The sequence below is a fragment of the Gopherus flavomarginatus genome, chromosome 3 (assembly GCF_025201925.1).
Source record: "Gopherus flavomarginatus isolate rGopFla2 chromosome 3, rGopFla2.mat.asm, whole genome shotgun sequence".
Taxonomy (NCBI): Eukaryota; Metazoa; Chordata; order Testudines; family Testudinidae; genus Gopherus; species Gopherus flavomarginatus.
This window is the reverse complement of record NC_066619.1, coordinates 93,296,701-93,321,284: the sequence shown is the minus strand read 5'-3', so window position 1 is coordinate 93,321,284 and position 24,584 is coordinate 93,296,701. Positions and strand designations below refer to the sequence as shown.

The window sequence follows — 24,584 nt, the reverse complement described above, 5'->3', positions numbered from 1 at the left end:
AGACATTTTTTTAAGGGATGGGTGAGGTAACACAATGCTAGAGTAAATATTTATATAAAACGTATGTGTGTTATTTATGGGGCCCAACAGGAGGAACGAGGGGAACCATTTCCCTTGATAAAGAATGCCTGTTGATTTTACAGTAAAGGCCCTGTGTAGGAGGCAAGGGGGTTTCTGGGCATTTTTAGAGGCATTCAAAGGGGAAAAGGTTCCGGTTTCAATATTAAACCGAAAGGTTTGGTCACAGGCCTTAAGGGGAAGGTAGCCTACTTTTTTTAAAATTTTTTAGCATTTTTTAAGCAAAGGGGCATTAAAAAGAGATATTAAAGGATATTAAAAAGAGGAAACCCCCTTAGTCGCCCAGTAATAGTGCCAAACTTTAGACATCTTTTTGTATTTATTATACTGGTATTTTTTTACCCATGCCCATTTAATTTTTTGCACTACCTGTAAAGAGAATACTTTGGAGAGATTTGCAGGAACAGCCCACAACACTATTTTTTTTTTAGAACAAGTTTGGTGGCACAGCCAGCAATTAGACAGGTGTCCCAATGTGGCCAGTCATTGTAAGGATTTAACCGCTGGGTGGGGATTGGCATGTACAAAGGGCAAACTGAAAGCAAGTAACCATTGTACCATTACCCAGAAATTTATAGTTTGTAAAGTTTTAGGACTTAGTTCATTGGAACAGGAGCTTTAGTCCTTTGAGAGGCTTGGCCTTCTAGGTATTGTCTGCTTCGTGCTCTTCCGAGTTGCGGTGGGAAGAGCTGGTGGGGCTTCCTCGAGGTCCGGAGTCGTTTGCTTTTGGCCCCGGCCTAGGGGCTAGCTTGACTCGGGTGTGATGAATACAAGTGTTTTGCTTTTTTACACAAATTGCAGTGTGAGAAGTAAGAAGGACTTGGAAAGGGCCCGTCCACCAGGGTTGGAGAGGCTAGTGTTTTTACTTTTTTACATAGACCCAGGTTTTTGGAGTGATTCGATGGGCAGGGACATTAGTGGGTAGGGACTGAAATTGAGCTGCGTACCTGTGGAGAGAGGTGAGAGTAGTTTGGAGGGAAACAACATGTCCTTGTGGTAGCCGAGTCCAGGTTAGCTGTTTTGCCCTTCTGGTCTTTGGATTCGTCCATGTAAATGCAAAGATATTTCAGCTGTTTTGATTTAGGAGAATACTGAAAAAGGCATTACACAAGTTTATTATCGAATAGCAAACAGTACCTGCTGAAATGGCAGTCAGGATAGTGTGAGGATTAGGTACTACATTGTGTCTAGCCTGGACGACTTTGTTTACTGCAAGCAAGTTTTGGACAAATCGGTATACCGTTGTTTTTTTTTGATTCAGGTCAGGTGTTTTAACAGGCAGAATGGGGGTGTTGAAAGGGGACTTAGTGCGAACCAAGACTCCCAACCGCAGGAATGTGTTGATAAGATTCTGGAGGCCCAGCAGAGCTTCTTGGGGGATGGGATACTGACGAATTCGAGGAATGTCAATTTTTGGCTTCAAGGTTATTTATACCGGCTTTGTCCGGAGACTGCCCAAGTCTGCCTTTGAAGTGCCCCACAGGGAGGCTTGCACCTTTCGTCTGAGTTGTTTAGGCAGGTCCATTGGGCTCGCAGGCAGAATCGGGTCCTTGGCAGCCAGGGTTAATGCGGCACATAGCTGAGGGAGTTGATTTTGAGGCAACCGGAGGATGATTTTGTTATTTGAAAAGAAAATTTGAGCATGTAATTTACACAGCAGGTCTTTGCCCAGAAGGTTAACTGGAGAGTTAGGAGCTAGCAAAAATGCATGGGAGGCTGAGACACCAGAGATTTTTATGGCAGCCTCCTGCAATACAGGACAGTCAAATGGCTTTCCGCCTATACCCATTACCAGAATGCTTTTATCTGTGAGGTTTTCTTTTTTTGGCTTGGCAGTAACAGTAGAGAGGGCAGCCCCTGAGTCCAAAAGACAAGAATAAGCGGTTCCTGCCAAAGTTAAACGGACCTGGGGGTCTGTGGAGGAACAAACATAGTGGTAAAGTTATTTGGATAGGTAACAAGTGGACCCCCGAGTCACCGTTATTTTTTACTATTGACAGCGTCTGTTTTTTTTACAGCCATCTGGTGTTGAGGTCAGGGCTGTCGTCTGGTCCATTGGTTTGGGCACTTTTTTTTTTTAGTGATTAAGTTGTTTACAATAATTACATATGTCATTAGCACGACTTGGGGCCTTCCCGTGGTCCGTTTTTGGTTGCCACTTGGGGGAGTCCCCGTTTTCCTTTTTGTTTTTTATTTTTAGTGTTTACAAGGGCTGCTAGCATTCTTACCTGTTTGGTTTTTTGAACTTTATTTTTTGTGTGATACACAGGGTGGCCACACTTACCAGTTCTTTTAGGGATTTTCCCTCAGCGCCCTCGAGCCGCTGCAACCGCTTTTTGATGTCCGGAACTGACTGAGAAATAAAAATAAGCCTGACCGTGGACTGTGTGTCCGCAGCCTTGGGGTCTATGTTAGTATAAGTACAAAATGCTTTACGAAGTTTTTTATAAAAGTCGGAGGGTTGGTTTTTTTTGTACAGTATTATGGACCTTAGACCAATTTAGAGGGTTTTTTTTGCTTGTTTTATACCTGTTAAAACATAGTTTAGGAATTTTTTTAGATTTGCCTGGTGGTTAAATTATTTGCATTTCATTGGGTAGGGTTGGCGAGAGTTATAAAATCGTGCCCATCACTGGCAGTCTCCGCAGCCTCCCGGGCCCCCCTTAGGACCCACTTTTATTTTTCCATGTGCAGTAGACAATTTAAAAGTTGGCCTATGTTTTGCCAATCAGAATTATGAGCTGAAAAATGGCATGGAATCGCCTATGAACGACGTCCGGGTCGTCTCTGAGGCGAGGCGTAGTGGTTTGCCAGTTCATAAGATCTGCAGTAGTAAATGGGCCATGGACATAACGGTCTACAACACTTTCATCCGTAGTGGGTACTGGGATGGTCTGAAGGGTGCCAGGATATCCTCCGTATAAACTGCTCCCTGTCTTGTACGAGACGGACTAAGAATGGTGGACAGAGAAGAGGTGTACCCACTGCCGGTCGCTTCACTAGTTGATTTACTAACTTGAATTGTGGCTTCCTTAGTTTTTGGTGGCGGGTCCTGTCTCGATCCAGCCACTGTCTCGGGCCCTGTAAAGGAGGGAACCAGGTCCGCCACAGCCGGTGGCATTACTGCCGGGGATGGCCGCGGTCTAGGACAATACATGGGAGGGGTATCCTCCCAACAATCGGCTTCGTGAGGGGCAGAGGCTTTCAAGAATAGAGAGGCCTGGATTTGTACCTTCTTTAAGCGACGATGAGCCTCATTATCCCACAAAAAACAATAGTCCATTTGCCCTGGCGCTTGATTCTCCAATATCAGGAGCAAAGGGGTTAAATAAGTTGGAATATTAAAGGAGCCAAACTCGGGCCATGCAGTCCCCAGGGCTGGCCAATCCTGGGTGCAAAGTTGTAAAAACCGCTTTCTTGACATTCCTTTCTGAACACCGGGCAGGGGCCATTTACTTAGCATATAATTCAAAGAGCTATTTTTAGAGGGTTTTCTCTGAGACCTACCCATCTGTCTTCTGACACTTAAACAGAGAATTAAACAGAGAGCAGAGGCAATTATGGTCTAATCCAGGATTTTTTACTTTTATTACACTGACCGCTACAGGGGGTGGGACAGAGGGATCTCAATTTGACCTCTGAGCTTCATTGCACGCTATGGCTTCCACCCTGAGGAATTACGAATGAGAGGTTCAGTTCCACACACCTAATGCCCAAATGTATACAGCAGAAAAACATTAACCGGTTAACCAAAACAGAATAGAACCAGAACCAGATAGCGTTTCCTTATGTTATTAGGGCTCATCTTATTGGAGCACAAACCCCAGGGCCACGGTGAAGTGAGGAAGAAGGGCTAAACTCCCCGGTGGCGCCGCTCCTAGTTCGCCGCAGCCATCCGAAGTCCGATGTCCGAGCTAGAAGAGTCCCATCTGGGTCGCCAGAAACTGTCACCGAAATGTTGGGTCTGCCTAGCTGAGAGCCAATAACAGCCTGACAGGGATAAGGAAGAGATGCTTTATTCTGCAGAAGAAAGGAGAGCCTTGCACCTTGGTACAAAGACTCTGTCTTATACAAATTTTATATACATATTTAGACAAAGACTCTTGCCGTGTTAACATTTGATTGGTGGTTGTCAGACCCCATGCTTCTGTTATTTGGTCAGTGAAAACCGGTTTGGAGCTAGTTTCTTCTGCTTTAACGCACAAGAGAGAAGACAGTTCAAAAGTTCAGGTTACTGTGTACGTGAGGCTTCTGCTTTTCCCTAATGGCTGAACTGTTAGTTGTTGAGGGGGGTTACCAGTAACTTTTACAATGTTAATGATAGATGCATGAGAAGACTCATGTTACTATTAAGGGTCTTGATACTGCAACTTTTACTCATGTGAGCAATACCTTCCTGGACACATAGTTCCACTGAAGACCATCTTTGTCATGATTACTATTAAAAATACAGTCATGAGTGTAATTCAAGCAAGAGACATTAGCCGTTCCCTCCCAGTATCTTAACCTTAGTGCCTTATAAGCTTAGTACCCAAATTCAGGTCTATGCAGCCATTAGATAATTTTTTTAATAGCGTTAGACTGTGCCACAAGGACAGCTGCAAATAAGGGGTGGTGAATGCTGCACCGCTCCAGGGGCATTCCGGGAAAGGAACCATAGTTCAGGCGCCACAATCCCTTCTGCTCAACCTCTTGTTCAAGGAGATAGTAGTTTGCTGCTGGCCATCCCAGCAGCCTATGTTATTAAAATGAATGTTAGAATTATATAAAGCACAGGTTGAGAAAAGAGTGTCTGTACATCTGGGTATAGATTATCCATAAAAACAAACTTTGTTTTTAAAAGTCATATGATACATATACTACACCACAGTCTCACCCTGTCTCAGCTTTGTTGGCTGGCACATTAGGAGCAGAGCCAAGGCTCACCCTATCCCTGCCTGCCCACTGACTTTGGGAAGAAGGGGGAGTAGTGAGCATACAGTGCCTTCCTCCCCTGTGTATCTGGACTCAAGATTTGAATAGCCATCACAGGAGTATAAGAGAAGATCTAACCCATAATGTGTAATGATAGCAAAAATAATGTGGATAAATGACTCTCAATAAAAATAATGTAGCACTGATTATTAGTTACATTAGTTTGTTGCTGTGAAGATGTAACATGATGGTACGTTTTGTTTTATTATTACCAGACAATGGATTTAAATAGATTAAAACAAATTTTAAGCTATTTTTTTCATATTCTGCATTTGTAGTTGCATCTGACTGATTTGAGGGTTCATTATGGCTACAGATTGGTGCTTTTACTATTATTACACTGCTTTTGATCTTGATTCAGGAAAACATCCCTGTTTAGGAAGGGTACTTAGGTATGCCCAGAGTTAAGTATGTGCTTCAGAACTTTCCTGAATCAGGACCTTTATTACTAATACTGTGGCTATGAGTCCTACTTCTCCGTTACTACTAGTATTGATCCATTACTGCTATTATTATTGCTATTGCTGAGATTAACTGTTACTATTGCTTCTGCTGCTGTATTCTGACTACTACTGTTGCTATTTTTGCTCCGGTCTTCATAGTATTCTGATTACTGCTTTTCTTGTTGCTGTTGTTCCTAACCCGGCTGTTGCTTCTGTTATTACTACTGGTATGTTGCTGTTGCCAGTCTGGCTCTTGCTGTTCTGGCTACTACCACCCGTCCCGCTATCCCTGTCACTGCCACTGCACTGCTGTTCTTATCTTGCCTACTGCCAGCTCTGAGCCGCATCCACACCAGACACTTTCCAACTCTCGCCCCTCTCCCTCTGGGAGGGGAGGCTCCGCCCCCTTCCCCTTTGACCCAAGTGTCTCAGCGTTCCGTCTTCCTGTTCCAAACCACGTGGGCGCGCTGGGCACTGGCGCGGGGTCTCAGCGGCGCCGCGATCGCAGCCGCGCTCTAGGGGCGGCCGGGCGGCGGCATGGCGAGTCAGCAGCACTCTCTCAGCTATGTGGGGTGCAACTTTTTGCGGCAGAGGCTGGTGCTGTCCACGCTGAGCGGGAGGCCGGTGAAAATCCGCAAGATCCGGGCGAAGGAGGAGAACCCCGGCCTCAGAGGTAGCGTGCGGCTTGCCTGGGCTAGGGAGGGCTTGCATGGGGGTGGCATGTAGAGGGGTGGGTCGAGAGAGGAGTTTTTTTAAGGGGGCAGAGGGCTTGGAGCGGGGCGGGCGGTGATTTGGGGGAGGGTGGGACGGGTCTGTGTGATGGAAACAATCTGAATCTGGGATCGGTGTTGGGGGAAGGAGCCTTTGTTTTTAAAGGAGGCACTAAATCCGAAGTGCGGTTTGTTTTCGTTCATAAGGCGCATGGGAGGGGGGAGCAGATGCGGGTTTGTCCTCCAGACAGGGAGTATGGGTCCCTGCCACCCCAGCACGCTGTCAGGGATTTGCATGGTGTTCTTGGAGCAGGAGCTGAACCCCGTGTTGTTGGTTCCCCTAAAGAACTTGCCGTGACTCGAGTTGCACTGTGAAGCCCTTTCCGGAGAGCATGCTTGATGTACTGTATCTACCTTTGACAGAATCCTAAGAGTACTTAGAAAAGAAAAAAACAACGCATCGGCAGCAATTCCATACCTTGTGCCAGTGAAGTTCTTTGAATTGAACTGCTCTCCCAGTGCTATACCTTTTAATAACAGGAGCATGTTCCCGAGGTTTATTGCAAATCCCAAAGTGAACATTGTTTTAAAGTTTGAAATAAGACTGTCCAGGAATCTACTAACAGCCTGGTTGGAGCAAGGTTTGGCAAGCCAAGCAGGCCCATTTCTGAACTGGTGGATCTGGATGGACCAGTTATGTGTCCAGTCCCTTTATCGATGCGGTGTAACAGGAGGCATTGATGGATGTACTGTCTCTGGCCCCATGCACTGCAGTTAGTCTCTTGTGAAATGTTTTAACAAATTGGTGAATTGAGATGCAGATGCTGTGAAACACGGTGTAAGTCACAGGAAATAGATGCAGGCACTTGTAAGTGACAAAAGCATTTTACTAATTATGTGAAATATAAAGGCCCTTAATCATGTGTTCAGTATTTTTACATATAAAGCTTATTTCTCCCATATGATTCTATTTAGTACAGATATAAGGAATTTGACCCTTAAATCTTATGCATCTTCTCTTGGACTTCTCTCCAGGAATAGAGGATGAACACTTATAGCTGGCACTGTGTTTTTGGCAGCTTCTTATCTTGTGGAGTTTTCTGATCTGTTAATCTGAAAGAGCTCAATGGAAATTATTTGGCTGGCAGGTTTCTTCCTCAATCTAAACCTCTTGACTTCTGCCAATGCCACTTCTCGGCTGAACTGCAGTTATTTGCACACCAAGGGAGAGTGCTTTGTCATGACCAGGGACCTGTTAGTGATGATGCCATACACATTGCTGAGTTCTGAATTAACTCTTAACCCCTTGGGTTAAGAGAGCTGGGTGTTGCTGTGCACAGTTCAAGGAAAACATCTGTTCAGTGTGTAGCAGTGCTCAAACACCCTCCCTAGCATTAAGTTGTATTTAAAATGAGTTATAAAGTAATCCAGAAAATGGTATACTGCTATTGAATAAGACTGGAATTTTTTGTAGGAGTCTAAAATACCGAGGTGTCCAACTTCAACTGAAATTCACTGGAATTAGAGCATCTAGGTCCCTTAGGCTTCTTTGAAAGACTTGTCCTAAATCAGTGGAAGGCTGCGAATTGGAACACTGTGTTCAGTTCTGGTCCCCTTAACTCAAAAAAGATACAGAAGAGAGAAAAGAGACCAAAGTCAGGTGATGGACACAGTTTAAGGCATGGAGGGACGGTCCCTGTGAGGAAAAGAACAGGCCTGTGTAGTTTAGAGAGGCGATGAAGAAGGATTGGTCTACACTACAGAGTTATGTTGACCTAAGGCAGTTTACCTCAACCTAATTATGTCATAGTCTACACTAGAATGCTGCTTCCGCTGAAGTAAGTGGCCTGCCGCACCCATGTCATAACTCCACCTCTGTGAAAGGTGTAGTGCTTATGTCAGTGTAATTATGACCAGGCAGTGATCTTATAGACACTGCGTTACTTACATGGGTTGTTGGCTGTCAATTTCACTCAGTAAGGCCTCACAACTGGAATTGTGAAATTGAAAAGAGAGGCTGGTAGGTTCCCTGCTGTGAAATTGAGCCCCACATCAGGCTGACAGCCCTACTTCAGTCGGTGCAAGTGCTCCTGGTGAGAACGCACACCACTGGCAGAGGGAATGTAGTGTGAACACTAACAGCCAATTGAGTTGCTGCTGTGGCTGTAGGTCTACTTAAATTAAATCAACTTAATTTTGTAGTGAAGCAAGCCCAGAGAGCTGTTTTAGAGGTGCTGTGTATTGTGTGGTGACAAAGCAGGAGAAAATGGGGAGAGGGAAAGAATCAGAGGACTTCCATGGGATGCAGGTGGACCCCCATTTCTCTGTCTCTCTTCTTCTTATGAGTATTGTCATAGGTGCACTTGAAGTGGGGAATTCCCTATGATTTTGCAATGAATTTAAAAGCCTTTAGATTCTTCAGTAGGGTAGCATTTGATCTCTCTTCCAATGAACTAGTCCTTGTGGTTAGGCAAACTTCATGAGATTGCTGTCAGAACTCCCTGTCATCTTCCAAGCATCTTCATTCATAGACCAAATTGGAGCCGGGTTCCCCCTCCCAGTGACCTTGTTCGCTCTATCTCGCTGTGCTCTCCTCTGGGCCATTGGTTAGCTCTGGCTATGTAGGCAATGGAAGATTATTTTGTCTGTTCTGTGGCTTTTGCTGCTGCAGAGAGATCAATTGATACTGTAGAGGAAAGGGAGAAGATGCCAAGAGCGAAGTGGCATGGATGATTCTAACACCCTGATTAAATAGTACACAGATCTTGGGAGACAGACCAGTCCTCGCTTACAGACAGGAACCTATCCTTGCAACAAACCCCATTGCCAACTCTGTCCACATATCTATTCAAGGGACACTATCGTAGGACCTAATCACATCAGCCACACCATCAGAGGCTTGTTTACCTGCACATCTACTAGTGTGATATATACCATCATGTGCCAGCAATGCCGCTCTGCCATGTACATTGGCCAAACCGGACAGTCTGTACGCAAAAGAATAACTGGACACAAAGCAGACGTCAAGAATTATAACATTCAAAAACAAGTCAGAGAACACTTCATCCTCCCTGGTCACTCAATTACAGACCTAAAAGTCGCAATATCCAACAAAAAAACTTCAAAAACAGACTCCAGTGAGAAACTGCAGAACTGGCATTCATTTGCAAACTGGACACCATTAAATTAGCCTTGAATAATGACTGGGAGTGGATGGGTCATTACACAAAGTAAAAACTATTCCCCTATGCTAATTTTCCCCCTACTGTTACTCGCATCTTCTTGTCATCTGTTGGAAATGGGCCATCCTGATTATCACTACAAAAGTTGTTTTTTTTTCTCCTGCTGATAATAGCCCACCTTAGTTGATTAATCTTGTTATAGTGTGTATGGCAACACCCATTTTTTCATGTTCTCTGTGTATATATCTCTTTTTACTGTATTTTCCACTGCTTGCATCCGATGAAGTGGGTTTTAGCCCATGAGAGCTTATGCCCAAATAAATTTGTTAGTCTCTAAGGTGCCACAAGGACAACACGTTCTTTTTGCTGATAAAGACTAACACGGCTACCACTCTGAGCGCTTGCTCACTAGAATTGCCAGACCTAGGACTGGGTGCTCCAGGAGCCATTCAGATTCTGGATCAGATGGTCCCACTCATTGACTGCTGGTGCCAGCACTTAGTCCTGCATGCCTATTGCTTGTTCAAGCTGTGCCTCTGCCTCCCGTTCTCAACAGTTTTAATTGGTCCTCTTTCACTGTTTGCTGTCATCTTCCCTCTGGCCAACTAGCTGCAGCTAGCTGCAAAGATAATGGAAATAAATCCATCTACTAAAGATTTCAAAAAGCTTTCCTCAATGTGTGTAGCTTTAAGAGAGAACCCTGAGCTGTTTAGGGCAGAAACCCATCTCCATTCTTGTACAGCACTATGCACATCTATGGCACTGAAGAAATGCATTGTTAAAAAATCTAATTCCAGTTGAGTGTCTTAAGATTTCTTTGCATGTACAGTTCCTGAGAAATGAGTTTTCTGGAGAGTTTTTCAGTCTAGTTCTGGGTGGAAGTTGCAATAGACACCATCATAGTTGTGCTAGTTAACACCCTTGCTCAATGAATGGATGAATGGTCATCAAGGGTAAGCCACCCCCTCTCCCAAAAACTCAGTTCGTCTTTTGTCAGGGTTCAAGTACATGAGCAGAACTGTGTGGGGAAGCCTGCACAGCTGTGCCTGACAAGTAGGAAACTTCAGTCTACAGGGTGGTTTTAACCCTGTACCTGTCATGACCAACAGGTCTTAAACCTGGGTCAATTCAGTTCCCAGTCGGCTGTTGGCTCCCTACTCCCACTCAGCAGTTCACTACTGGCTGACTGCATGGAGACATCATGAAACCTGAAGTTCCTTTGGGAGGCCTTTCCGGGTCCTGACTGGAGGAACACCAGAACCTCTGATTGGTCAGGACTAACTATTTAAACCCAAAGAGAAGCCCAGGAAGTTGTCGGCACAACTGGGCTCTACCTGGTTGCTACATTGGTCTTGCCTGATTTCCTTGCCTTGCTCCTGATCCTTGGCTTGACTCTTGCTCCAACCACTGTACCCGGCCACCCATGTCCCAGCCCCAACAGTATCTGTCAAAACCACCAAATGCTAAAATATTAGTACTTAGGTTGAATGCTATGATATTATTTAACTATGTTATTGCCCCAGTCAGATGGTTGGTGGGAGGTAGAGCACGGGTTCTTAACCTTTATCTTTCTGATCCCCCCACCCCCATGCTATAAAAACTCCCCGGCCCACTTGTGCCATAACTATTTTTCTGCATATAAAAGCCAGGACCAGCATTAAGGGATAGCAAGCTGGACAACTGCCCGTGGCCTCACGCCACAGGGGCCCCATGAGGCTAAGTTGCTCAGGCTTCAGCTTCATCCCTGGGACTTGGGGCCTCAGGCCTCAGCCCCATAAAGTGGGGCTTCGGCTTCTGCCCTGAGCCCCAGCAAGTCTAATGCCAGCCCTACTTGGTGGACCCCCTGAAACCTGCTCACAGCCCCCCAAGGGCCCCGAGGCCCCTGGTTGAGAACCACTGAGGTAGAGTACGTAGCTTTTACCGCTCCTTTTAACAAGATACAGCTTTTATTGATTGGTTGGTTGGTTGGTTGCCAAGGTGGATTAATACTTGAATTGTGACTAATGCAAGAAAAGTGTTCAAATGAAAAACAGTGAATTTGCATTGGTATTTGCAACCCCTTTTATTTGATTTTCATGACTGAATATTTGTGCAAGTGAAATCTTGTCTGCAAGGCTGTTCTCAGAAAAGGTTGTAAATATTCACATAAACACACATTCGCCCTGGAGATCATCACAGTGCCATCTTGAAAGCTTTGTGAATGTAAGAGTCATCAAAGCTGAGAGTGGAACCAACACCATGTGACAGCAACCATCTACAGCATGTAAATATTGATTAATGAATGGTGAATAACTGGAACAGTAGTTGTGGCAAATAGTTAATGGTTTATGCAACCACTTTGATCAGTGGATGAAATAATTCAGTAAAGAGCAAAATATGGTCGCAGTTTGAAAAGGAGCTATAGTAATTTAATAACTTGTGAGCTAGAATTGCACAGCCTGCTCACAATTAAGAGGATGCTTTTACTTTTTCAAACTGACTGGATTTTAAGTTTAAATTCAACGTAGTTTCAGGTTCTGCACTTGCTACTGAATCTCCCTTCATATGGGGTGGATTGGCTATATTCACTTTAAAAACAAACACTTCTTTCTTCCTTGTTACTGTTTAAGAGAGTCCATATATGGGAAATTGAGCAACTAAGTCTGCCCAAAGTGCTGTAATGCGCAGAGTAAACAAATGGGAAGTAGGTGGGAAAAATAAATATTTTTCTCTAATCTTTATTATTGTCACTTCAGGTGTTTGTAGAAACAGCAGACTAAAAAACTTTTCAGACCTGAATGTTGATGGTGTCTATTTAATAGCTCTTTAGCAGCAGCACTTTGCATTTTAAAGTCTTCTTCTGTAACAGCTTAAAAATCCTTTAAAAAGAGAACTTATAATTACAGGAAAAAACTGGTGGTTGTTATTATTAACTTGTGGCACGTAAGTGTCCTGGTCAGGGCCCCATTGTGTTAGATGTTGTACCTGTACATGTAATGCAGAGATGGCCATTGCCTCAAATAGCTTGCAGTCGAAGTTTAAATTGGGAGACAACAAACTAGTGAAGAGTGGAGGAGGCCCAGGTAACAGTGAAATGATTAGTGTAAAAAAGCAGCTCAGCTGCCTAGGGCTGGTCTACACTTGGGGGGATCGATCTAAGATACGCAACTTCAGCTACGTGAATAGCGCTATTCAAAGTATCTTAGATCGAGTTACCTACCGTCCTCACGGCACGGGATCAACGTCTGCGGCTCCCCCTGTCAACTCCATTACCGCCGTTCGCGTTGGTGGAGTTCCGGAGTCAACAGGAGCACGTTCAGGGATCGATATATCGCGTTTAAATGAGACACGATATATCGATCCCTGATAAATCGATTGCTACCCGCCAATACGGCCGGTAGTGAAGACGTACCCGTAGACTCCCGTTTCCCACTCACTCACATGGACACGTGTACTTTTTGTTTTGCTCTTAGCATTTTCCAGTGTCTTCAGTAATGGCTTTTCCATGTAGTCTTAATGAAAGAGGGTTCGCTGGCAATTTTGTGTAAATTCAGAGTTATGCCATTACTGGGATAACATCCCAGCTATTAGATTTGATAAACGTATTAGGAATATTTCTCTTACCAGTGTCCATATGCAGAAAGAGAGAGGAGGTCCTTACCTCCAAGTAGCAGTGAACTCTTGAGTTCTAGTCCCAACTCTGATGCTGACTTCCTGTATGTCCTTAAGCAAGTCACTCAACTTTTCTGTGCCTCTGTTTCCCCATATCTAAAATTGGGAGTAATAGTAGCCAGCCGTCTACCTTCTTCCTCCCAGGGGTACTGAGAGGAGAGAGAGCTTTATCGGCATGTGTCTCGTGAAGGCTGACTACTTTTCCAGAATAACTTCCTAAAGAAAAGAATTTAAAATCAGTCCTTTTTTCACCCCAACAGATTTTGAAGCAAGTTTTATACGGCTGATTGACAAAGTGACCAATGGCTCTAGGATTGAGATAAACCAAACAGGTAAACTCTCTTCTTTTCTGTTCCTTTCTTCCATGGTATGTCACTTGGAGCTGGGAGAGGGGACCTGCTTGCTGGAGGTAGACAGATTAGATGGTGATCTGTTTCCAGAGAACCAAGTGTTAAATACACAAATGCTTTGAGATGAGTCAGAACGAGCCAAAGCCAGGAAGTTCTAAAACAGTGATTCACATTCCATTAAGTTTGCTTTCCGCTATAATGCTGTGGCTCAGAGAAATATGAATCAGTCATAACTTGGAATTTTCTGGGAGCGGAATTCTTGGTTTGTGTCACAACTTGAATTAGTGGCAACGATTCACTAGGTGGTTGTAGTCCTTCTGATGGGTTGCCTGCATCAGGAATTGTTGCACTGGTGTAGTTACCCCAGCATAGCTACTACATGGGTGCTGTTGCTAGTGATTTTAGTTGAGATGAGATGACTCTGCTTAACTCAAGACTGTAGCCACCCGAGGTGAACCCTTGATGATGTAATATAACATCACTAAAATTAACTTTAAATAAAAATAAAGGCTATAATGCAGTTTCCTCTTCCTCCCCCAGTATAGAAAAACAGGGGTAAGTTGCGCCAGTGTAAGCCCCATTTAACATCCGTCTAGGGCATCTGCATTGATGCATGTGCACAGGTACAGAAATCTCTAATGTAGGGAAGCCCTGAGTTAGTACTGACCTTATGCCCAGTATGGTGCAAAGGAGATACAAGCATCACTCTTTTTGTTTTATGTCTCATATAAAGGAGTCCTTGCCCTCTTCTTGCTTTTGCAGGGACAGCTACTAGAATATACCTCCTCTGGGTCAGTCTTGCCATATTAGTTCCTATTGACTACAGTGTGAACTATGCTTGCACAGGATCAGGCCTGCACAGAATCAGTAAGGCAGCTGACCTACCAGCGTGAACTCCATGCTGAGATTGCCCTGTCCTACTGGGCCAGTAATAACTCAGTTGCCTTGGAAGGTGAAAGCCGCTAGTGTAGTGTTCATTGGTCTTGATGATGGTAATTGATAGATCCCTTGGGTAAAACAGATACACAATGTTAAAACCTGGCCCTCCTATTCCGCCGTCCTGGAGTGCCTGGAGCTGCAGAGTGAGTTGCTGAGGTAAGTGAGGTTGAGAGGAGTGCATAGGAATTGCTGCCCGCCCCTGTTGTAAATTCCTCTGTGCCCAGGAATTGACCCACTGTGGACATCATTGTGTATCAGAGTGTTCCCCTTCCTTAGTTTCTAGTTGTTGTTTTTTTTTTCTCTCTCTAAAGGTACCACCCTATATTATCAGCCTGGCCTTCTGTACGGAGGGGTGTTGGAACATGAATGCAGCCCCCATCGTAGTATTGGCTATTATTTGGAAAGTCTGCTCTGCTTGGCACCTTTCATGAAACATCCATTAAGAATCGTCCTCAGGGGAGTAACAAACGATCAAGTAGACCCTTCAGTAAGTAACAAAACGTCATTAAGTGCCCTGACAAGTCTTTTCTTCTTTCCATCGACAGAAACCCCCACTGTATTTTTAAGTAGATTTCACCACACACTATGCTACGTTATGTCTCGGGAGCCATCAGATTAATCAGGAAGTAAATACCACATTTCAGTCAGTGTATTCTCCTTCAGCATCTAGACAAAACAGAATTGGGATCAGAGAAGCTAGAAATGGAAGAGACTTTTTAGATCTGTACCAGGGTTTTACTGATCCAGCATCACACCCTGACATTGCCCTAGTTTTCCCTTTTAGGGGCTTCTCAAAAACTACACCCAGCCAGCTGCAAGTCAACTATTCCCCCTTTTGGGAGTGTGTGTGTCTGGTTTATTTAAGCAATATCTTAGTTCAGCTATTAGCATAAATCAAAATAAATCTTTCCCCCACTCCGCAGTTCTTTTATCCCCTTGGTGGGCTCAACAGCTCTTTCCAAGACCATAAGAGCATAAGTGCTGCCATACTGGGTGAGACATGGTCTAGCCCAGTATCCTGTGTCCCACAGAGGCCAGAATCAGAACTTCAGGGGGAGTGTACAGAACAAGGCAGTTGGAGTGATCCGTCCTTGTTCTCCCCTCCTGGTTTCTGGCAGTCAGAGTTTTAGGGTTTCCCCAAGCATGGGGTTGTGTGTGCCCCTTGTGACAAGATCATAGGGCCAGATTTTAAATATGCAGATAGGCACCAAGTGAGATTTCATAAGTGCCTCGTTGGCTAACTTCTACTGATTTGGAAAGAAATGCAAGGAAAAACCAAGAGGGAAAGAAGAATATAACAAAGGGAAGTAGAGCAAACACGAGCAGGGGAACATGACAGAAGCTGAGGAAGAAAAGAGATTACAACACCGAGAAATAAGGGTTGGTGGGTGACATGGTAACACTGCAGACAAACATAAAATGAAGGGAAAGACCACTGAAAGACAGCGAGACCAAAATAAAGCAAAAGGCAAAAAAATAGAAAAAGTGAAAAATGGAAGAATCAAAGCAAGGTAGACAGAACAGCTGTTTACAGAACATCTAATGCCAAAATATCCACAAATGGTTTCGTTCTGTTTCTGCTCATATGGCTCTCTTCAGATTATTGCAGTTATGGCACTTGCCATTCCAGCCCCGCTCTGCACCTTCCCCTACCCCTGCATCCTGGTCCCATCGCTAGCTTCTAACCCAGTTTCTGACTTCAGTTCTGTGCTGTTGCTGCTTCTCATCCTTTCCCGGGCAATCCTTCTAGGCTTCACATTGGGCCCTGCCATTTGTCCCCCCACTAAGTTTGCTTTTCCTAATCTTAAGGATGAGAGAGGTTGATTCTCCAGAGTACTATTAAAAGAGGAAATTGTCTCTAAAGTTTTGAGGGGCTGTTTCTGTGAAGTAGGAATGCTTCTTATTGTTCGCATTGTGCAGAATTATACTGATGCTAAAATGAATCCCACAGTTCATTTGAAACAAAGGTCATGCAACAGTAATTCAATTATAGTAGCAAAAGTGCTGTACGTAATTTTCTTAGCTGCCTTACAGTTACAAGCCAGTGTGCAGAAAGGAAACAGCCTAATTGTTCAGAAAGAAGCTAATAAGAACACAAGTTCAAATGGCTCTTTGAAATTAGCCACAGTTGCCATGAATTGCATTAGTGACAGTTCAGTGCTCCATCTAAATAGTCTTATTATGGAAGAGGGGTGAGGAAAACATATGGGTAAAAATGCTGAGGTAATGTCAGTTTAAAAGCTATTGGCTGTGAGAAAACTGGTATTTTCTTTCAAATGTACGTTGGAGACTGCCATCCTTCCTGTGATTAGATTAAAGGGATGCTTTCAGCTGGAAATCTAACCAGTTTAAAAATGCACTGAGTACAGTTGCAGATGTTAGACTGGCCCTTCAGTCCCCAGCCAGTATTTATGGTTTACAACTATGTTTTCTTGTTATTTTAAAAAAATGTTTTATTTTCCTTGTTCCTTTGTAAGTATCCATACAGTGGGAGGGGAAATGGAGAAGTGGGTATTACTGCTCTGTGGAGAAAGGTAATTCCATTTCATGGAGGATTTTAATCTTTTTAAAAAAATCCTATTTGGAATAGGGAAAAAAAATTGAACTTCATTCTCCTACACAGAGGAGTACCAGGTCTGGGACAATACACTTGGTGGGCTGCTGTAGACCCTGGGAGACCCAGTCTACTGAGGAGAAATGGTCTTTGGGAGTTGGTTGTTCGGCACACCAGATTGCTGCTGAAGAGCCAAGAGCCTGAAAGGCCAAGCTTCTCAGCAGGGTGCCAGGTGGGTGAGCTGCCAGGAAACCTGGAACATTGTGACTCTGGAAGAATCGCACAATCTCCACAAAACGTTTTAATTTAGACAATTTGGCATCCTCTGACGGAAGAACGTTCCATCAGAGAATTTCCAAAGAGCATTACTAGTTATACACAACGGGCTGTCAAATGGCACAGAATGAAATTGAAAAAAGAAATGTTTTTCTCTCATCTTTCATTTTCTGCTATTTTAGATATTCATCGAACCAATAATGTTTAAAAAAAAAATCAAAGGCAATTTTATTTTAAATTGCCCCTCTTTAACTGTGATGGAGAAAATCTTCCCTGTAGAATTCACTGGGCAAGAGCACCCGAACTTGAATGCTGTTTTCAAGTAAGCTTTGACACACATCTAAACATTTAGGCCTGATTCAGGAAAACACATCCTTGTTGAGATGGGACTTAGGCCTTATCTGTAACAGACATTGCACCAGTTCAACTAAAGTTGGTCTAAAAATCCAAGTGCTAGTTAAACCCATGCAAATCCCTTGCATGGACACTCTTGCATTGGTCAACTTACTGGCATAAGCCAGGTTTAAGAGTGTCTCTGCAAGGTTTTTCACTTGTTTAACTAAAATTATTTAAAAATACCCCTCTTGTCACACCAATGCAATTGTGTGTGTGTCAACTAGATCTTAAACACGTGCTTCAATGCTGTCCTGAATAGACTTCTTTGTGGGTAAATATAGTTTTAGTCTTAAATGGACTTGGTTTTTGATTATTTTATAAGCAGATGGTGCCTGGAGCTGTGCTTGGAAAAGCTATAGTGGACATTTATCCAAAAAATAGTGTTCTAGTTTATCCATCTGCATGTCTGTCTCCAAGACTCAGTCTGTTCATTAAAAAGAGCAAATTAACTTTAACATATTATAGATAGTTTAAATTTTGCTTTTAAAAAATGCTTTCCCCCACTGTAATTAGCATGAGAAGAGAATCTCTCCATCACAGTTTAATATGTGGACAAGAAAGAGAGCAGCCTCTGTGTATTGAGGAAGCTTTTTCCATTGTAGTTGTCAATGGGATGTTATCGTTTTTTGTGATCTAACATCTTTACGCTGGGGTCGGGTGGCCTGAGCTGAGTGGGAAGCTTCCCCAAGTGAGTAAAACCAATCTCATCCTCACCTGCAGAATCTAAGCTTTCATTGTAAAGATCAACTCCTCCAAATGCCTTGATCGCAGCCTTTTCAGCTATGAAGTAAATCTTAAAACATTAACCAAAGGTCACTGCTGTGGCGAGGGTAGTTGCTGCTGTTACACTGTCAGGCCTGTAGGGGAAACCCCACTCATTCTATCTCAGTTCAGCTGCAGAGCAAGTGAGTCGGAGGAGCAGCTGCAACAGTCCCTGCTGTTTCCTCCAGCTCTCTACACTGGGCAGGTGAACAAGGAGAATGAAGATCATTTGCTCATCTGGTTCACCTCCCCTGGGCCAGGCTCGTTCCCTCCCTGCCCCTTGCTATCCTCACGTTGGTTGGCCCAGGCCAGGCCTGGAGCACCACTGCTCCTGATACCTTTCAGTTGCCTTCTGTGGCTGACCCGAGCTGCAGTCTCTTGCTGAGCTCTAGCTGTTTTCTCCCTTGGCCTGGGAAGGGGAGCAGCAGATGCCTGGCTTCTTATCCCTCTCCAAGAGAGGGCCAAAGACCTCACCATATCCAATAAGTCTTCCCTAAGCAAGGGGAGAAGGGGTACAGCAGAAACTCCTCCTCCTGCCAGGGAAGATGCTACTAGTGGAACTGATGGGAGGAGAGGTGACACCTTCCATAAGTGTAGGACTTGTGGAAAGACTCCCCTGGGCTATGGATCTGGCCCATAGTGCCTTGGATGCAAAAGCATCTTTCTGACTGTGCGCACACACATACCCATCATCCACCACTGGGGTGAAACAAACAGCTGTTTCGCAGCAGGCAGCAACACTGTCTAACCATTGGCAGGAAGTGGAGGATACTGAAGCCAATTGAACGGCAGGGAAAATGTTCCAGACTGGATGGGTGCTGAACCCAGATATTGACACCCCCAATGTTGCAAGTGACATGACTGAGAGTTTTATTTAAGTTTTACATGTTGCCAGAAAGACAGCATCCCTAGCTGCAGAGTGCTCCTAACACCGTGTTGGTGTATCGGAGAAATGGAAGAATTTCCCTTCCCATCCCCTCTCCTGGGTCACCCAGGCTATGCTCAACAATACTCTGGATTTTGCACGGTGGTCTGACCAGGCCTGCCACTTCTTATCTTGTGAGATTTGCCAAACTCACATCTAGAGTTGGTGTAGCTACAGATCACTCAAAATACCCCTGCACAGCTCAGATGGGCAACGTGCCTCTTTATGAAGTGGAGGAGATGGCATCTCACCAATACAACATTCAAAGAAGGGGAAAACAGATTGGGATTATCCTGGCGTACTGCAGATGTATCGTGGCTGCAGTAATCTGATTTTAAAATATATACCCATAACAATTCCTTAACCTCATCTAGGCTCTTGAGTGCTAACATAAGATTTGGGTTCCAGGACTTCATAATTGAAATGTTGTTCACACTGGCATGAAGTTGATTATACAGGGTTCTAGCTGGGGAGCAATTAAAAAGCAAACCCTCCAATAATCTGTTTAAATTCAACAGCTGTTTGTAATCCCCTCTTAAAAACATAAAAACAAAATTTTTCCCTGCTGACTTTTTGTCCTTTTCTGTTTTCTAAATCCTGTTTTCCTGTGTTTCTATTGCTGCAGGAACCAGTCTGACTCTCTGCCAACATGCCAGCATTATCTGTGTTAGCAGAGATAGGCACTGTGTTGAGGAGAGTTTTAACTAATGGCTGTCTAGGAGAAGGAGGATCGCCTATTGTTGGGGGTTACTTTGGTTGTCGTCTATTAAAATGATATTTTTTTAAATGTTTCTTGGCAAATGAATAGCGTTTTAAAATGATTTTGCTTTCTTAATACAATAAAAGGAAAAATGACGAAACATTTGGTCACAAATGCTAACCTGTAAGTGTAACCACTGGAGAGAGGTATTAATTCTGGCAGCATTTTTGTAATGCAGTCCTGAGTTTTGTTATGGCTGCCAAACCTTGGTAGAGCATGACAGTGTATTGCGGTTTACAACTAAGGCTCTGGTGATGGAACAGCTCCCATCCAGGGGTGCTCTGGAGGAGGGATGGCTGTGTGATTAAGGTACTAGACAAGGATATAGAAGATCTGGGTTCAGTCCTCAGCTTTGCTCAGACTTGTGTGACCTTGGGCAAAACCCTTAATCTGTCTATGTCATGGGAATAATAGTCCTTCTTTGAGCCCCATCACTTGTCTTTTCTATTTAGATTGTAAATTCTTTGGGAGAAGGACAGTCTATTTTATGTGTTTGTGCAGTGCCCAGTACAGTCCTGATCTTGTTTGGGGACTACAATATTACAATAATTCTTGCAGTTGTTGAAGACAAACCAGGACTTTAAGCTGATCTGGTCCCATGGTGTGGTCATAACATGCCTTCCCCATAGTTACTTCCCCTAGGAAATATTTTATACCCAGTGGATTGCAAAAGGGGGTTTCCTAGCTTGCACAGTGGAACTGTTCTTTTTACTAGAACTAGAACACTTTCTTAAAAGTGAAGCATTGCGTAACTCTCATGTAACCCAGATAACTTGTCAGGATTTCAAGAGGACTTTCAAAACTTTAGGCACCTGTGTGTGTATACATAAACAAAACAATGCTAAAAAAATCATATTTGATTATCTGGATCATGATGTTCATGCACAAGGGGGCTGAACTAAGGGTCACAGGCAACCTTAATTATGTCATTTCCTAACTTTAGTCCTCGACTTTGCAAGTCTAACATTCTTTTATTATAGTTTTTTGCATGTATCATCCTAGGTTTTTAAAAAACAAAACTCAAAAACAAATTCCATCATATGGCATCATATCAACACCCACGTTGCTCAGAAATAGGGTTTGAACCTTTAGATCCACGTGGAAAATGTCTCCCAGTTGAGCTAGCATATTCCGATAGCCGAAGTAGGTTTGTCATAAACAGATAGCTAAGGGTTAATGTCTCTTTCACCTGAAGCACCTGACCAGAGGACCAATCAGGAAACCGGATTTTTTCAACTTTGGGTGGAGGGAATTGAGTGTCTAAGTCTTTTGTCTGTCTGCCTGCTTTCTCTGAGCTTTGGAGAAGTACTTTCTACTTTCTAGTCTTCTGTTTCTAAGTGTAAGGACAAAGAGATCAGATAGTAAGTTCTATGGTTTCTTTTCTTTGGTATTTGCATGAATATAAGTGCTGGAGTGCTTTGATTTGTATTCTTTTTGAATAAGGCTGTTTATTCAATATTCTTTGAAGCAATTGACCCTGTGTTATATCATCTTAATACAGAGAGAACATTTGTATGTATTTTTCTTTCTTTTTATATAAAGCTTTCTTTTAAGACCTGTTGGAGTTTTTCTTTACTTCAGGAAAATTGAGTCTGTACTCACCAGGGAATTGGTGGGAGGAAGAAATCAAGGGGAGATCTGTGTGTTGGATTGCTAGCCTGATTTTGCATTCCCTCTGGGGGAATAGGAAAGTACTTTTTGTTTTCAGGATTGGGAACAGAGAGGGGGAGTCACTCTGTGTAGTTTCACAGAGCTTGTGTCTGTGTATCTCTCCAGGAGCACCTGGAGGGGGGAAGGGAAAAAGGATTATTTCCCTTTGTTGTGAGACCCAAGGGATTTGGGTCTTGGGGTCCCCAGGGAAGGTTTTTCAGAGGGACCAGAGTGCCCCAAAACACTCTAATTTTTTGGGTGGTGGCAGCAGGTTCCAGGTCCAGGCTGGTGGCTAAGCTTGGAGGTTTTCATGAGGTTGCAATCATCTATGTGGGCCAGCTACTAGCTGGAGATGGGGTGCTTTTTTGCTAGTGGATTTCACAGATATTTGCTGCCAGCCAAGGGCTGGGGAGACTCTGGAATCTGGGTTCCATTGCAGATTCTGGAGGGGAGTGGGTTCTAGTGGTCACAGACCACCTGGCCTGTCCTAGTCGTGTCTCTTCCAATCCCAGTGTCACTCTCCTTACCCGGACAGTCCCAGTTTTCCTCTGGGGGCTTCCTGTCTGAATTCCAGTCTCCCCTCATCCATCTCTGGTCATTCTCTCTGCTGCTCTCTGAGGTCTGGCTCTTGTCCTCTCTGCATTCCATTCAGGTAGCTTCCTCAGTGTTGCCTGAGTGCCAGGAGGAGGAGCTTTGAGAGCGAAGAACAGATGGTCTCGCTGCTCTTAATTCTGGTGCCCAGTGCCACAACTGCCAAGAGCAGCAATTGCAGGGAAGGTCCTGCTCAGCCGTCGACTTGGAGCATGCCCAGTGCAGACAGACTGTTCAGAGGACTGCCAAACTCTTAAGTCTCTACTGAACATATCCAAACTGAAACTATTCCCAGGCTCATAACTTGGCCAAAATGGGGGTGTTTTCACACAGAACCAGCAAAAGGAACATCCCGACACCAGGGTGAGCTTCCCCCTTCCTGATTTCAGGTCCCTGCTCCAAAGTCTGGAGGTGCTAAGGTTTCTTAAAGAAATGGTTGTAAGAATTTAACGTGGACAAAACATGTTTTTCTTTAACCCCATTCTGAAAAGCAGCTACATTGTTTTTGCTGCAACTTTCAAACAATTGAAAGTGCACACATCTGGCATGGGAAATTTCAGTACAAACAGTTAAAGTTTGGGCAGAGTTATAAGCAACTGAAAACATGGTCTTATAATGAGAAGTTTCAGGCAACCTTAATAGTAGGCAGCACCATCAGCTGTGCCTATAATATGTATGTATTGCTTAGTCTGGAGGGCCCATCCCTGTTAGACTGCTCGTAATTGACTATCCTTTAAAAACCTTTACATGATTCTTTAACTCTCTTTGAACATAAATATTGCCTGTTTCATTTCATGATAGTAAAGAGTTTGGCTTTTTGTGCTTTATTCTAGGTGGATGTACTTAAGGCAACAGCTCTGCCCTTACTGAAAAAATTTGGAATCGATGGTGAAGGTTTTGAACTGAAGGTAATAATTTTTAACATTGGCTGAAATGGCATTTTGCCCTGGTTCACACAGGGCTACATGTTTCCTGCCCTATTCTGTCTTCAGGAGAGGTACTATCATTACTAGGTTTTAGTAAATGTGTTACTAGAATTTTTTTGCCCGTCTTGTTGGCCGTTTAGTTCTTTAGCAAATCCAGACTCCAGGAGTGTGCAGTGGGGGAGAAATGCCAAGATTATTAAGTGGGAGAGGTTGGAAGTTCGCAATAATAGTCATTCTCCTTCCTCTCCATGTTCTCCTGCCTCCTCCAAAAAGGTTGGCATCATTTCCTCCTCTTCAATCCATTCAGTTTCCATCTCCCTTTGCTTACACTTCTGACCCCTAGGTACTGATAGTGGGATTCTCTCTCTCTTTCCCCCATCCCTTACCACTAGTGCAGACAGACAACCACTGAATCCACAGTCTTATGCAAATTCAAGGCTGCCTCCAATTTGGGAAGGCATTTCCCCCACAATCCACTAATTATTGTACCTTTGGCAGATCCCAAAATGTGGGTCTGAGCTGGGTCAGGGATTGGGTAAGGAGAAGAAATTGTGGTCCCTCCAAACTTAACCTTATTTAAAGAGAACAAAACAAACACCCTTCCTCACTGTTTCCTGCCAGACAGGAGTTCCTAACTATTAGCTGACTTTTTTTTATTATCTACTTAGTGTGCACACGAGTTAATTATTTAAAATATTTGCTGTTTCTGACAGACTGAAACATCTGTATCCTTGTTGCTTTCTGTTTGGTTAATGAGGATGAGTTGGGGATTTGATTTAGTCCTTTGCATGCTCAGTATCTGAGAATCTTCATTAAATTCCTTCAGAAGCAAGTCATTTCTCCAGCACCAGTGCACAGAGCTGCTTTTATTATCCCTTTCACTTAATGTTCAGTGGAGATTTCTCAGTGGTAGGCATTGTCCATCCTATTTTAAATTAAACAGAGAATGATCTTTACCTCGTGGTGTAAATTAGCTGTAGCATCGCCGTAGGTGTTAGCGTTGCCTTTCCTGGATTCATGTGACACTGGCCTCTACTGTTAATGTTCTAGTATAAGTGGAATAGAAGTCATCTGTTTGAATTTGTAGATGTCGTCTTTCATTTGTTTGCTAACCTGTTTGCTCCTTTTTTTTACTGTGGTGGCCAGATAACTAGAAGAGGAATGCCCCCCAAAGGAGGTGGGGAGGTGACATTTGCCTGTCCAGTTAGGAAAGTCTTGCAACCCATTCAGTCCACAGACCCTGGCAAAATCAAACGGATCAGAGGAACAGCGTATCTTTTTTTTCCCCTCCTCTGTTTCTTTTCATTAACCTTCTGCGGATAACAATTTATCATGTGGTTCAGCGTACCCCAGAGTAATATAGATATGTATTGTTGTGCTTGTCACACAGGTTATTGGATTGCAACATAGCAGTATG

The 24,584-nt window shown here is 43.8% G+C and overlaps 1 protein-coding gene across 1 annotated transcript in view; it reads left to right on the top strand.

Moving 5' to 3' along the window:
• The first annotated feature begins 5,961 nt into the window (after positions 1-5,961).
• RCL1 (RNA terminal phosphate cyclase like 1) overlaps positions 5,962-24,584 on the top strand; it is a 52,188-nt gene continuing 33,565 nt past the window's right edge. Inside the window, exons 1-5 of the mRNA XM_050944299.1 lie at positions 5,962-6,168; positions 13,299-13,370; positions 14,639-14,814; positions 23,075-23,149; positions 24,314-24,438. Of these exons, the coding sequence (XP_050800256.1) occupies positions 6,033-6,168; positions 13,299-13,370; positions 14,639-14,814; positions 23,075-23,149; positions 24,314-24,438 (584 nt within the window). The 5' untranslated portion in view covers positions 5,962-6,032. The remainder of the gene's footprint in view (positions 6,169-13,298; positions 13,371-14,638; positions 14,815-23,074; positions 23,150-24,313; positions 24,439-24,584) is intronic.